The 15,448-nt window shown below is 48.4% G+C and overlaps 1 protein-coding gene across 6 annotated transcripts in view; it reads right to left on the bottom strand.

Annotated features, from left to right (window-relative positions):
• The window catches only part of CCDC125 (coiled-coil domain containing 125), a 19,385-nt gene extending 3,937 nt beyond the window's left edge, over positions 1-15,448 (bottom strand). Inside the window, exons 1-12 of one of the 6 annotated variants that reach the window (XM_085566393.1) lie at positions 14,442-14,532; positions 13,521-13,885; positions 12,405-12,499; positions 11,724-11,810; positions 10,817-10,894; positions 10,121-10,206; positions 8,619-8,701; positions 7,980-8,095; positions 6,807-6,914; positions 5,669-5,837; positions 4,404-4,522; positions 3,836-4,327 (exon numbers count right to left, since the gene is read on the bottom strand). In XM_085566393.1, the coding sequence (XP_085422519.1) occupies positions 4,139-4,327; positions 4,404-4,522; positions 5,669-5,837; positions 6,807-6,914; positions 7,980-8,095; positions 8,619-8,701; positions 10,121-10,206; positions 10,817-10,894; positions 11,724-11,810; positions 12,405-12,499; positions 13,521-13,791 (1,401 nt within the window). In that variant the 5' untranslated portion in view covers positions 13,792-13,885; positions 14,442-14,532 and the 3' untranslated portion in view covers positions 3,836-4,138. The other 5 variants (XM_085566396.1, XM_085566397.1, XM_085566399.1 and 2 more) reach the window with 5 other exon arrangements.

Raw genomic sequence — 15,448 nt, 5'->3', positions numbered from 1 at the left:
GCTCCACCACAGTGTTTAATTATTATGCTTAGCCTGAGCAGAAAGCTGAGCTAAGGACTGTGGAAGCATGGAAATGGCATTTTCCACCTTACCACCCCAGCAACCACCGCAGGCAGAACAAAATCTCCAATATAAACATGGGCACTAAGCACCAAGCTCACAGTGAAAAACGCTCATGGACTGCTGTGTGCCCCCTCTCCCTCACTGGTGTCGCACATGGGTGTTGCCATGATGATTTTTGTCTTTTCTTTTTATATACCTTTTATGAGGTCTCAGTATCCTTAATATAACTGTAATTCCTTAAGCCTAATACCTTAACATAATCCTGGTATTCTATTAAGCCAAAAGACCAAACTTCTAAAAGCCTCACAGTCAGAAGCCAGAAAACCTAACATTATCTTGAGAAACCCCTCCAAAACACTTGTTACGCCCACCTAAGAAAAAATACATTAAAATAATCACACTATTTATTTAAACCTCTCATTGAAATGTCTTTGTTAAATATACTAGTTTACAAAACCTATAAAACTGTATACACCATCTACCATATGTATGCATTTTGGTATATGCGAATTTTACAGTTTGCATTTTGGTACAGCCCAATGTGACAAATTGTTACACCATAAAAATCCTAATTAAATACCAAAATAAAAACCTTTTTATCCCTTACCCATGTCTAACAATTCTAAGACCAAGGAAAAAGCATCAAGGGTACTGAAGGAATTCATTACCAGCTTTTTCCTTCTCAGCCCCCTCCCTAACACCCATGAACCCACACACAGGCCTGAAGCCCTAATGACAAAAAGTTTTAGGGAACAGCTGACCACAGAGCCCATCAGCAATCAACCTGATGGAGAAGTTCAGCACAACTGCACAAACAGTGCGTGAAAAATTTAAATAAAAACAAGAACGATTCTTGCTGAGCAGAACAACTTACTGTCTAAACCAAAAGCTGAGGTGGCTGCTGCCACAGCAGGTTTAGGACCTGAATCATGGGGTGAACCAAAAGCTGTTGAAGTTTTCAGATGTATAAGGACAAGCTTACAGGATAGAGCACAACAAGCTGTCTTGTCTGAGGAATGCTATTCTGTGAGTGAAACATGGACTCTTCAGAAGGGCAGAACTCCACCAGCAGCGTGATGACATTACACCCGCACAGCTCCATCCCACATCGCCTTCAGCTTCTGAGGATTTCTGTTCATTCATCCACCCTGCTCCTCTGAGCTGGGAGCAGCACTGCTCACAGCACCCAGAGAATCGCGGACTGCCTCAATTACTGCAGCGCTGGAAGGCTCCTCTGGAGCTGCTCCCCTGGGCAGGGGCTCGGGGACGTGTCCAGCTGGGCTGGGATGTCCCACACAGGGACCCCGCAGCCCTCCCTGGGCACTGTCCCAGGGAGCCTGGGAGGGGTGGGACGGACGGACGGGATCCCCCCTCGGCTCCCTGCTCCAGCCCGCCCGGGCCGAGCCCGGCACAGAGATGCTGCAGAGCCCGAATCCTCCCTGTGCCTCCCTGGGCCCCTCCAGCAGATCGTTCTCTTTCTCCTGCTGTGAGCCAGCCTGGAGGCGGCACTGGGAGGCAGAGCGGCCCTGACTCGCAGCAGGCAGGGGCTGTCATGCGGGCACAGCAAGCTCTGCAGAAGGGACCGCGGCAGGCAGGGGAGCGCTGCTCGCTCCGCACCCCATTCCCCGCGGTCTGCGTTATTCACCAGCCCGGCTTCGCCTCTCGCCACCCGGCACCGGCAGCACCGGCGCTGGCGGCCGGCTGGACCCTCTGCCGCACTGCCCACAGGCTGCCAGTGGCCGGTTCTGCTCGGATTTAAACACAGACTCAAAGTGCTTTACACTCTCTAAGTGTGCGGTGCACCACTGTCCGCTCTATGTGCCATATATGTATTCTGCACAACCTGCCAAATAACCTCGTCTACTTTACTTTATACACCACATACACTCTCCACATACCCCACACAGCGCTCTCTGTACATATCCCATGCTCGATACGCCGTATATAGAAACAAGCGGAACCGCAGCAAGCAATACCACCACCAACACGCAGAAACCTCCGGGGGCGAACCACCCACCCAGGTGCCCTCAGGCAGAGGTCAGACTCGCACAGCCGCGTCGCCCCGACCTCACCCGGCGGGCTCGGGGCCGTCTCGGGGCCGAATCCCCTCAGGGCCCGCCCCGCTCCCGGTCCCGCTCCCAGTCCCGGCCCCGCCGGCGGCTCCGGGCGGCGGCCTCGGCCCTCGTCTGCGCGCAACGCGCCTGCGCGGCCGCGCCCGCCCCACCCCGCGCCTGCGCGGCCACGCCCGCGCCTGCGCGCCCCGCCACGGCCCCAAGGAAGGGGCGGGGCCAAACGCCAGACGGACTGCGTGAGGGGGCGTGGTATTGCTACATGGGCGTGGTCGCGCCCGTGATTGACAGTGCATGAGGGCGGATCGCCGACTGGCCTGACCCCCACCGGGGCGGGGCCTGGGGGAAAGGGGCGGGGCCTATCGTGTAGGTCACGCCCCCCACCTTGTCCCGTAACCCCCGCCAGGGGGCGCCGCTCCCGCCTGGGTCTCGTGGCGTCAGACCCTCCGCGCCGCGGTGACGTCACTGCCGCGCCATCAGCCCTGCTCCCTGCCCGTTCCAGTGACGTCACAACTCCTACCGTGACGTCACCCCCCCGCCATTACACCACACCCTCCACAGTGACATCACTGAAGCGCCATCAGCCCCACCCAGGCCCTGCTCCCTGCCTGTTCTGGTGACATCACACTCCCCACAGTGATGTCACACCCTCTACAGTGATGTCATATCCCCTACAGTGATGTCACACCCCCACAGTGATGTCACACCCCCAACAGTGATGTCACACCCTCCACAGTGATGTCACACTCCCCACAGTGATGTCACACACCCACAGTGATGTCACACTCCCCACAGTGATGTCACACCCTCCACAGTGATGTCACACCCCCTACAGAGATGTCACACCCTCCACAGTGATGTCACATCGCCTACAGAGATGTCACACACCCACAGTGATGTCACACTCCCCACAGTGATGTCACACTCCCCACAGTGATGTCACACACCCACAGTGATATCACACTCCCCACAGTGATGTCACACCCCCACAGTGATGTCACACCCTCCACAGTGATGTCACATTCCCTACAGTGATGTCACACCCCCACAGTGATGTCACACCCCCAACAGTGATGTCACACCCTCCACAGTGATGTCACATCCCCTACAGTGATGTCACACCCTCACAGTGATGTCACACCCCCACAGTGATGTCACACACCCACAGTGATATCACACTCCCCACAGTGATGTCACACTCCCCACAGTGATGTCACACACCCACAGTGATGTCATACTCCCCACAGTGATGTCACACCCTCCACAGTGATGTCACACCCCCAACAGTGATGTCACACCCTCCACAGTGATGTCACTGCAGTGCCACCAGCCCCACCCAGGCTCTGCTCATTCCGGTGACATCACACCCTCCACAGCAAGACGTCACTGGCACCAGCCCTGCCCGTGCAGACCTGTCTGTCCTTGTTCTGGTGACATCACGCCCCTGCAGTGACATCAGACCCCTGCAGTGACATCACACCCTTGCAGTGACATCACACCCCTGCAGTGACATCACACCCCTGCAGTGACATCATACCATTGCAGTGACATCACACCCCTGCAGTGACGTCACCGCCACTCCCTCAGGGACTGCCAGCGCAGCCCACACATGCTCCCAGTGGTGCCGCTGAAACAGCCACTCCCGCCCCTGTGCCCACACTGCGCCATCATCCCCGCAGTGACACCACCACAGCACACACAGCTCCCGGTGTTTCCAGAACATTCTTTTCCACATGGCCGTGGCGCCATCCCTCAGCCGAGGGCCAGGACCATGGCCTTGGCGGCCCCGCAGCCACTCCCGGTGTTTCCAGAACGTTCTGTTCCACATGGCTGTGGTGCCGTTCCTCAGCCGAGTGCGGAGGTCCAGGACTGTGGCCTCGGCAGCCCCATGGCCACTCCTGGTGTTTCCAGAACATTCTTTTCCATGTGGCCGTGGTGCCGTCCCTCAGCCGAGCGTGGAGGGCGTTTCCAGAACGTTCTTTTCCACATGGCCATGGTGCCGTCCCTCAGCCAAGCGCGGAGGGCCAGGACCGTGGCCTCGGCGGCCCCGTGGCCGCTCCCGCCCGGGCCGGGCGGGCAGGGCTGGGGGCCGCGAGCCAACGCCAGCCTGGCCCAGCCTGGCCGGGCTCCGCCGCCCGCGCCAGCATGTAGCTGACCTTGCGCTGGTGCGCCAGGGCCTCCTCCTTGTCGTTCACCTGCCAGCGGAGAGCAGAGCGCTCAGCGCCAGCGCGCCGCGGCCGCGCCGCGCCGCAGGGAGAGCCGTGCACTGACCAGGTCTATCAGCACCCGCAGCAGCTCCTGGGCGTCGTCCAGCTCCCGCACCCTCCTGCCGTCCCCGGCTGACCGCAGCAGGCCGGACAGCCGCCGGCCCAGGCTGGGCTCGCCGCCCTCTGCGGAAAACAGAACCGTGTCAGCACAGCTGCTCCGGGAGGGGAAACCGCTTCGGGATAGAGCAGCACTGCTCAAATGGAGCTGAGCAGTCACAGAGAAAAGGGCAACACCAGACGCAGCTCGGCACGTCCCCCTGCTCCCGCTGCGCAGACCTCGCACGGGGGCAAACTGAGAATTTGCTCCGTGAAAAACACACTTTTCACGCTCTAGGTAAACAATCATTCACGGTAGTTCGTTTTTAAACACTAAGTAGCCTTAAAAACCCAAAGATTCTCTGACACTGGCAACCTACAAGTGTGTAAGATTTCCAGGAATGGTAAAATTAATTTGTTTTTAAACACTAAGTAGCTGAAAAAAAACCCCAAAGATTCTCTGACACTGGCCACATAGAAGTCTGTAAGATTTCCAGGAATGGTAAAATACATTAAAATTACGGAACAGATGTGCCAGGTAATGGAGCCTGAAAGCAATGGGGCCAGTACAGGGGAAACAGACACTCAAGGTTGTGCTGTTGTAGAGCTACACCCCAGGAGTGCCCCAGGAATTTGGGAGACACATCACACTTCTAAGCTCCTGCCAATGGTCAAAACAAATATATTGTGCCATTCCTAAAGCCTGCAGTGGTTCTGACCATGATGTAAGCACTGAAATACCTCTCATTATCCCTCTATTTTTTTTTTTAATAATAGAAGATTGTTAGAATTACTCCTACTTTACAGATTGGAAATCTTCCTCTTTTTACACAGGGCTTTGTAACTCTGCATTAGTGTAAGAACACTAATAAACAGAAATATCGATACACATGCATAATAAAAAGATAAAGGGGTTTAAGAAAAAAAACCACAACTGTTTAGTACTCCAGTGAATTATGGAGTGGCCTGGCTTAGAAGAGACCTTGAAGCTCATCTTGCTCCATACCTTCCACCAGACCAGGCTGCTCAAGCCCCACTTGGAGCTAAAAAAACCTCGAGCTATAAATTTTTTTTGCATTTCTTCGCCTTCCCCACCTCTTCTGCAGAACTAATTTGACAAAAAACAAAACCCAAAAGACAGAGCAGTTGCTGGCAGCCCTTAAACCAGCCCGGGCAGCAGCTGAGCCCCCAGCACATGTCCAGACCAGCCAGCCCCAGGCACTGCCCGGCTACCAGCGCCCTGCCGCCGCCAGCTGCCAGATCTGGTTCCCTTCTTCACGCCGAGTGCCTCTGCCAGCCGCAGGGCCTGCTCCTGCCTCTGCCCCAGCTGCTGCTCAAACGCCGTCCGGAAGGCGTCCGCCACCAGATATGCCTCTTCCCTGCTCTTCTTCACATCCTCCACCTGGGGTTCAGTCAGGGGAAATTTAAAGCGCGTTAGCTGCTTTGGAAGCAAAACGGATTTGAAAGGAATATTAAGACACAGACAGCTTGCAAGTAAATATAATCAAGGAAGCAGCAGGAACCAAAGGGTTTTCCTGGCATGTAAAGAAATGCATTTTGAAATGTGTATTGAAGTCCTTGCTCTTCACTGTCTGCACATGTTCACACCCCCAGCCACCTACACAATCATCTCTGAGTTTATTTATCTTTGCATATGTACAAGAGCTCAAGGAGAAAAATAATGTCTCCTCCAGCCAGGCCTGGAGAAAAAGGAGCAAGAGATTGCAATCCATATCAGGGATCATAAGGGACAGGCCAGCACCTATTTTCAAAACCGGCTGGTCAGCTGGAAGTTCTGCAGCAGGACCACAAGGATGGCTACCACATTTGCAGAGTCAAATACAGATTAGAAGAGAAATCCTAAATCTGCACAATTTCACTTAATAGAAAAAAAATAGGAGCCTGGAATTCACGTCACTGATGTAAGTGTGAGATAAATAGGTATTTCTAGCAAGATCAGCCTGCTGCCCTAGCTGAGTGAGCGGGCTGTGGGTGCTGATGCCAACGAGGGAGGGGTGGAAGGCACTGCCAGGAAGGAAGGGAAGGTTCAGTGCCAGTCCACGTGCACAGTGTGCACATTCATGGGGGACACACCCTTAGGGCATGTTCTCTTTTTTCATATAAAAAATACGGGGAGAAGGGAAAAGAATGCAATTTTCTTTTTTTTAACTAGTAAAGCTGAGTAGATATAATCACTTTTTTTTTTCTACCAGCAAAAATGATGGCATTACAAGCATCACAAACTTCACAGTATTTCTGAGATCCACTGTGGTTGTGAGAGTTTGTGAGAGCAGTGCCTGGGTGTTTTGGGCTTGGTTTGGACTGGTGCAGGAGCACCCCCTCCTTGTCCCCACCCTGCCAGCCTTGTCACCTGCTGCTTGAGATGAAGGAGTTGCTTCCGAGTGAGAGCTGCCACCTTGGCACAGGGACAGGGCTGCCCCTCAGCAGGGCTGCAGGTGCAGGCTCCGAGCACTGCCAGCTGAAAACCCAAAGCAAACCAGAGGCCAGGGTGAAAAATGCACATTTTATGATAGGCTCTTCACAAATGTTAATACTATATTTTGTAATACTGTATTAATCATTTTTAAGTAGTGTGTTAAAGATAGTTTGAGGTTATAAAATAATGTTAAAACAGGAACTCTGTGATATAAGATATTTTTTAGTAGCTCAAGAAAAGGGATAAGATAATAAAGAAACTCTTCACAAAGAGATAACAGCAACACAAAACCTGAAGAGTTGCAGCCTCCTTATCAGAAAAGACAAACATCCTTCCACCTTCTCTCTGTTATTGTGGAACCACCAGGATTAAGGGGAAGGAATTGACAAAAACCAGAAAAGTTCTTAATTTGCAAGGATTTTATGGATCATGTATGAGTCAACAGGCTGTTGCTTTTACGGTTATTCCTTTGCTCACAAGGCCTGGTTTTGGCAGCTCAGTGCCAAAAAACATCCGGATGTCCATATTCCTTGCTTTTTATTGTCTCCTAATGTCCTAATCTTTATTGTCCAAATTTTTATTACTCTCATTTTATTCTTAATAACTATTTTATGACTAATAAACTCCTAAGATTTTAAAAAACAAGCGATTGGTGTTTTTCACAGCCAGGATCTGCTCACAGTGGTGCCAGTAAAAAACCCCCTGGAACCAGGAGCAGCTGTGGGGGGTGGAGGCTTCTGAGTCCAAAGGAGAACTGCGTTTTCAGGCAAAACCCTGAAAATGGGGTGTGCCACACCCTGCAGCCCTCACTGGGATACTGCTGGGCTCGCCAAAGCAGGAGCAAGAGGCTTTAAGTGCTAGGGGGAATAAAAATAAGCATCACAGCTTGTGAAAAATAGCCTGATCCCTTCTTCTGCCTGATCTTTCTTTACAAGGTGGACCAGGAAGAAGAAAACTGATTAACAGGCAGGCAAAGGCATGTGCTAATGAGCTAAAAATGGATTCAGATAAAGGGATATGTAATGAGCAATGAATTTTCTCGGTGTACTTTGTACACAAACATATCTCTGAAGCAGCCATTTGGAAAAGCACACAGGCAATACTCACTTCAAGACCTGTAAAATCAGTGAGGTCACTTTTGTCCAACAACATGTTCTCCTGGAAAACTTTCTGTTGTTTCACATCTAGCATTGCAAGTAATTCCAAGCACTGCTGGTTCAGGACTACAAAATAAAACAAAGAAAGAGATTACAAATACCTCCTGTTCTGATTTCTTAATTTCTGAGTTCAGCTGCACTCAAATGAAGCAGTTCAAGCATCAGTTTGGGAACAAGATGAGAGAGTAGAAGTAGAAACTCATACCCGAGTTGTTTCTCCTGTGTTCTCCCAGAAGTAATGGCCCACTTAGAACATTTCCTGTATTGCTCTGCCTCAGGAGTTGGAGCTCCTCTCCTCCTACACTTAAAAATCAGGCAGCCTCTCATTTGGAGCAGCACAACATTGGGCAAGCCATGATTCCAGTCAGCTATTTTACAGCTTTTTGGAAGGCAAAAATAAGTAAAGGGACTTGAGTCCTCTGATCCAGTGGCTGCCCTGGCTGCTTTCCAGTTTAATTTCCAGGCTGGTGCATATCCACTAAGATACGTGAACAAGACACTGATCCTCACAGGAATCTTCCATCACAGCTAAAACCTGATTTATTCCTGAAAAACAGTGTATTCAGAGGAATAGCTGTCACCGGCTTACTTGCATTTTCAGCTTTAAGTGTTTTAATTTCTTCTGTCCTCAGTTTCAATGCTTCCTTAAGAGCTGCATTTTCACAGTATATCCTGTAGAAGTCAGAAAATGGCTTTACTATATATTTTAAAAACCTTTTTAAGTGAGCACTCAGTAATTTTAAAAAGTAACCTGTTAAAACATGGTATCTAATATTTCTGCAAATTAAAATTAGGATTACTTGAGAGATGGAATTAGAAAAAAAATCAAAAGTGAAAGGAGCTGAGTACTAGATGTAAATTTTAAAAAAAACAAATCTTCACATATAAGTAGGCAGTGCCCATAGCTTTAACAAGAGATGAGTTTAAGTGCCACATTTCCATTAGAACTGCAAAGAAATTTTTAATTATGAACCTCTGAAACAATTGCTAGAAATTTCCTATTTCCTTGAAGGAACAAAAGTGATATTAGAGGAGTGACAGCTCTGGTCTGTAAACTTCCTGTAGTCTGAATCCTGTTTTCAGGAACAGCTGTGCCTTCAGGTGTTGCAATGTGAGAGCACACAATACACACTGATAATGCATTTTTCCTTGAAGTATTTCCCTCTCAAACAGAACAGTGGCAATCTGACGTCCTAAATGTCAAAGCAATACAATTTATTTGGTGCATCTTCTCAGCTGTCAGTAAATGCAGCCTAGTCTGAATTATTTCTCTTGGAAAAAACCTACTCAGCCAGGAAAGCCAGAGAGCCTTTCAAGAGGCACCCCTTGACAAATGTGTCTGTGGAATAGTTTGTAAACTTCTGGCTTGTTCTTTGATTTGAAGCTGAAACGTATTTAAATAAAAGCATATTCTGAATTGTAAAACAACAGCAATGATAATAACAAATAATGACAATAACAGCTCTGATGGGTAGACTCCAGAGATACAATTTCTACTAAATGAGAGAATCTGCTGATCCCATTTCTCAAGGTGTGTTATGTATCATCAGTTTAGTGCCTCTGGCACATTCTTCTTGCCCAGCCACACCTGCTGTCCCCTCAGAGTGACTCCTATTTAACAAAGAACCTCTTGATCAGCCTTTCTTTGAAGCACTGGCTTTACCTGAGCTCATGCCCAGACCGACAGCGCCAGACAATAAATAAATTATTAACCAGGAAATCATACTTCCACATGCATGCCTATACCATTATTTTCTCTCCCTCATCTATGGTTGAGGTAAATAAGGATAATCAGTCCCCAGCCGGCTAACATCATATGATTAAAAAAACTGAGCCTAGCAAAGCCAGCCTACAGACACCTAAAAAAAGGAAAAAAAAAAAGATATTGGGACAATATGCTAGAAGTTTTAATTGAAAAATACAAATGTGATTAGTGTGAAAAATCACAATCTCCCAGAATTTAGAAGGGAATTGGGAAAATACAAAACCCCCAAAGAACCTGAGGAAGCAAGTTTGGAACAGAACAAATGACACAGAGCACTCAGTGAAATTTAAAAAAATCAAACAAAAAACACAGTGTAAGCCAAATACCTGTCATATTTTTCTGTCCAGGTGTCTTCTATGTTTTTCAACCTGTCCTGATCAAATTCAATTTCCCACTGCAAAATATTTATTTCCTGTGGAAACAAAACAAACTCGCAGCAGCTCCTTACAGGGCTCCCCTCAGAAGGGTGCCAGGGGTGCTGGGCTTGGCAGAGATCTCCGTGGCCAGGGACAATCTGTGACACTGCTCATGACAGATTTGATGCCAGACACCAAAGTCTCTGCACCTCTGGCCCGTCTCTTTTCAGAGCCTGCAGCTTCCAGAGGCCCCAGCAAAGACAAACCCACGCTGTCCCACCTCCCTGTCCCACTCCCAGCACGGAACAGAACAGCAGTAGGAGCAACAAAGCAAAAAACCCAGTTTAACAAGGGAGCTCAACGCCTTCCTCCTCCCCCTACTAAAACTGGGCACTCAGAGTCCTCGGGGAGCCTCAGTGAATCCCTGAGGAGCAACTGAACCCACAAACAGCTCAAAGTGCAGGATGGGCTCTGGCTCCTCCTCTGCTATCACACAAAAAGAGACCAGAAGAGATAAATTAGTGTTTCCCTTTCTACCAAAAAGGAACAGGAATTCCTTTCACAAACCCCCTGGAATTAATGCACTGATTTAAATAAGCAGTCTGATAACCCCTTTTTAACAGCCATGGGCTTCTCTCTTTGGGTGAAGGAAACACCCACGCTTACCTTCTCCAGAGTCCTCTTTTCTTCCTCAGTTTTCTGAAGCATTGCTTTTGTATGGCTCGTGGCTTTATCAAACACTGCCTGCAAAATTAACAAACAACAAAACCCAAAACGCCACGCTGTCAAATGCTGTGGTTAAATTGAGTTAATTTTCAGTTTCACATTCCTAGTCAAACAGCAGAATGCAGAGCTGCAAACTCCAGCAGCCTCCTCGTGAGCCCCAGAGGGTTCTGATCTCGAGTCTAACTTGCACAACAAACTTTTTGGGTTTCAAGCCAGAATCTCTGCAGCATCATTCACCTCGAGATCGTGTCTTCTTCAGGGCTCGTGCAGGAAATCACGCCTCAAAAAACAGGGTTACAACTCACCTGAGCTCTGATCCAGGCCTAACTCACTACAAAAAGGTGATGGTTGAAACCACACAACTAGAAATGGGTTATGTGAGTAGGCTAAGTTCCAGGAACTGATTTCAGCAGAATTTGTTATGGATGCGAATAAAAACACTACAAATGGTGAACAAAAGAACAACCTGACATTTAAGGCACACTGTCCTCTAGGGCAGCAGATGGAGCACTGAACTTCAAATACTCATGCTTTGCAGCAGGATTCCAAGCACTGCCTAAATCTTCAATATAAGGGACTGGGAAAAAAACGTAATTTTATCTTTAGTAGATAAATCCTCAAGGATTGTCAAAGATAAAATTATAAGAATTGCTACGACACTAAAGTCTCCTTAAATAACACACTAGTTCCAGTAAATGGTAGGGGTGAGTCTGTAACACCTGCAGACTCAATTATTTAAACTGCAGCCCTGGGAAGGCCTTAAGGTTGCTGAGGTTTTGACGAGGAGTCGCAGAAGATTTCCTTCGCTTTCCTTGTTCCCACCAAGAGATTTCTGAACAGCTCCTACCATGCTCTGCAGGATCCTCAGGGCTTCATCTTTTCCTTCAAGCTGTCTTCGAGACGCTTCGAGCTCAACTTTCAAATTTTCAAGTTCCTGAAGTAAAACAAAGTGGGTACACTGAATAAAAGCCAAGGTGATCCTGGTAAGACTCGGCTGTAAAACCAGTGTAAACTTCCGCTCCTCAAAAAACAAACCTCTCTTTTACCTGCATGATGTCTTTTCATGGGCTCACCTGAGGTTAAAGAACACAGTGCAGATGGAAGGTGTATTTTTACAGCTGAATCTGCTGGCTGTGATGCCAACACCTCAACACATTTAACCACACTAAAATCAAAATGTACTGATAGCTACCTTTCAACAAACACACAGACTAAAAATCCAAAGATTGTTTACACTACAGACTTTCAAGCCCCAAAGCCTAATAAAACATCTGTTATAAAAGTACAACAATCTTCAATAATCTCTGCATCTTTAAAAATATTTTCTCTACCCCTTCAAAAAACCCCACAAACAGACAAACCCCCAGAATATAAGGTACACCTCATACTAAGATTTCCTGATGTAACATTTAATTTATGTTTTTCCAAGAACCCCCGTGCACCCAAGTCTCTCAGCATGCCAAAATCCTCGTGCTACATGGAAGGGAAATGCAGATTTGGAGAGCAGTTCCTGGGCACTGTTACCAACCTCCAGAGCTTCCCGGAGTTGATGCCTTAGTTCTTCATTTGACACTTCAGTATTAGATTCTGTAGGATCAATGGAGGATATTAAATGATGAGACACTGTAACATTTAATGGAAGAAAAAAAGTGAGGCTTTTACCCTGAAAAGAGTTAACATACAAAGGTGAATTTTCATCTTTGTGTTGTGGGCTTTTTTTCTTGTGGAGCTAATAAACATATTTAAGAAATACATCAATACAAGCTCAAAACACGTTGCTTCATAGTTAAAAAAGTGAAATAGAAGGAAAATATGTATTTTAAAGAGATATAAAGGCAAACATTTTATAACTTCATTTAAAATAAAGCCAACAAAATTGCCATATTGATTTTTAAAAAATAATTGTTTAGATTATTTTCTGATTGCAACTTTTCAACATCCACATTTAAAACAACAGCTGATGGTACTTAGAAGTAGGGGCAATTTTCAGGAGACAGAGATAGCTTATTGTGGAAAGGATAATAGGGAATTGTTTAAAGGAGAAATACAACCAAGTTACACAGAAATACCTCAGTCAAAATATTAAAAAATGACAGGAAAGCAGCCGAACCATAATGAACAGCACTGCCCACATTTTATTACTTTCACAGCAGCATTGGCTTCACAAAAAAAGTTAGATTAATACTAATGCAAGTTGTAAAACTTACTTCTTAACCCCTAATGTAAGCCAATTCACTAATTTCAACTAAAGAGCAAATAAGATTTTGAATATTTAGCTACAAATATTTAGCTTTAGGTACTGTCTTTAGGAAGATTTTAACTGACTTAAATCAGGAATCCAAGCAATGCCACTCAATTTCAGACACAGCCGAACCTATGTAGGTACGCCCACCACAGGATGGTCTCTGAGAAACGTCGTTTTCAAATGCAGAAGGAAACACCTTAAAACGGGACATTTCACACGAAGAATGAGCAGCGACTCTGATGCTCACGCTCTGGAGGAAGGTGGAGCATCCCAGCCCTCCAGGGAATTTTGGCAAGCGGTTTGAATTAAACTGGATGACACCTTGTGTGGCAGCTGAGCGGCTCACTTCCACTAACAACTTTTCGTATGGTGAATAATCAACTTCCAAATTGCTCTTACCACAGCTACTCTGCCGTGTGGAACTAGAGGCAGGTTTTTTGAGAGATCCATCGTAAAAGCTGTTTCGTTTTGGAGCAGGAAGAGCTGCAGCATCGCTTTCTTCTGCTACCTTTGCTGACAAGGGGGAACTGCAACTCTTCCCAGATCCCTTCCTAGATCTAACTGAATAGGAATTCTGTAGGTTTTCCCCTTCATAAACGCCTCCCGGTCTTCTCCCAAGTCCGTTTCCCAAGTCCCCACACGTCATGTCATCCTCTTCTGCTTCCTCCATCTTCTCCTCTTGTTTTTTCCGGGTTTTCGGTTGGTTCGGGGTTTTTTCCCTGAGCGAGGGCGGCGAACAGCGCCTCCCGCCAGGAGGATTTTATCTGGAAGAACGGAAAGCTCCGCGTCCAGCGCAGCAGGACGAGCCCCGAACGGGAAACGCGAGGCTGCGGCAGCCGGGGCGGCCGAAATGGGGACCCCGGCCCGGGGAGCAGCCTGGGGACACCCCCGAGGGGACACCCCCGGGGGGACAGCCCCGGGGGATACCTGCGGGGACACCCCCGAGGGGACACCTGCGGGGACACCTGCGGGGACACCCCCGGGGGGACACCTGCGGGGACACCCCCGAGGGGACACCTGCGGGGACACCCCCGGGGGGACACCCTCGGGGGGACACCTGCGGGGACACCCACGGGGGGACACCTGCGGGGACACCCCCGAGGGGGACACCCCCGGGGGATACCTGCGCGGACACCCCGGAGGGGACACCCCCGAGGGGGACACCCTCCGGGGATACCTGCGGGGACACCCCCGAGGGGGATACCTGTGCAGACACCCCCGAGGGGGACACCCCCGGGGGATACCTGCGGGGACACCCCCGGGGGGACACCCTCGGGGGATACCTGCGCGGACACCCCGCCCGCCCGCGCCCCGACCCACCTGCGCGCCCGCGGCGGCGGAGCGGTCCCGCCCCGGGGCGGCCCCGGAGCGCCCGCGGGCTGCTCGGAGGGACGGGCGTGCTCATTCCTGCGGCTACCGGCGCTCATCGCAGCCGCACCCGACAGCCAGCACGGCCTGAGGCGCCCAGCGTGGTCCCTCCGCTGTTCCCACGAACTGGGTGTGAAAAATGCACGTTTTATGAGTGGCTTTTCGCAAATGTTACAATGAATATTACATGCGTGGCGTTAGAAAGTTATGCTGTATTACTTAAGTAGTGTGTTAAATACAGTTTCAGGTTACAACATAATGTTATCTGCAATGTAGGATTATTTTACAGCTCAAGCAAGAAATGAGATAATCATCACGCAGAGGTGTCAGTGACTTGGGGCCCATGAAGAATTACAGCCTCCTCATCAGAAAAAACAAACATTCTTCCACCTTCTCTCCGTCTTTGTGGAACCACCAAGATTAAGGGGAAAGAATTGACAAAAAACAGAAAAGTTCTTAATTTGCAAGGAATTTATGCATCATGTATGACATATATGAATATGCAACAGACTGTTGCTTTTAAGGTTATTCCTTTGTTCACAAGAGATGCTTTTTGTGACTTGGTGTCTGAGAGCATCCGGACATCCGTATTTCTTTGCTTTTTATTGTCTTGTAGTTGTCCTAACTGTAAATTTTATTGCTCTAATCGTATTACTATTTTTATAACCATTTCATTATTATTACTGAACTTTTAAAACTTTAAAAACCAAGTGATTGGTGTTTTTCACACTGGGGCTGTCCTGACACCTGCACATCACCCCCACCTGCTGTCAGCTCCCAGCCAACCTCTGCCCCAGCTGCCACAATGCCTGGGCCCAATTCTTCCAGGAAACATGTTATTTTTCACCATTTTGGTTTATAATGTCATAATGAATTATTACAGAAATATGGCTATTGATTTAATACCAATATTCAGCTGTGACGGACAGAAACTCTCTAACAGTTTAAAGTCAGAAACT

The sequence above is a fragment of the Lonchura striata genome, chromosome Z (assembly GCF_050655825.1).
Source record: "Lonchura striata isolate lonStrDom1 chromosome Z, ASM5065582v1, whole genome shotgun sequence".
Classification (NCBI taxonomy): Eukaryota; Metazoa; Chordata; class Aves; order Passeriformes; family Estrildidae; genus Lonchura; species Lonchura striata.
This window is presented reverse-complemented; position numbering and strand designations above follow the sequence as displayed.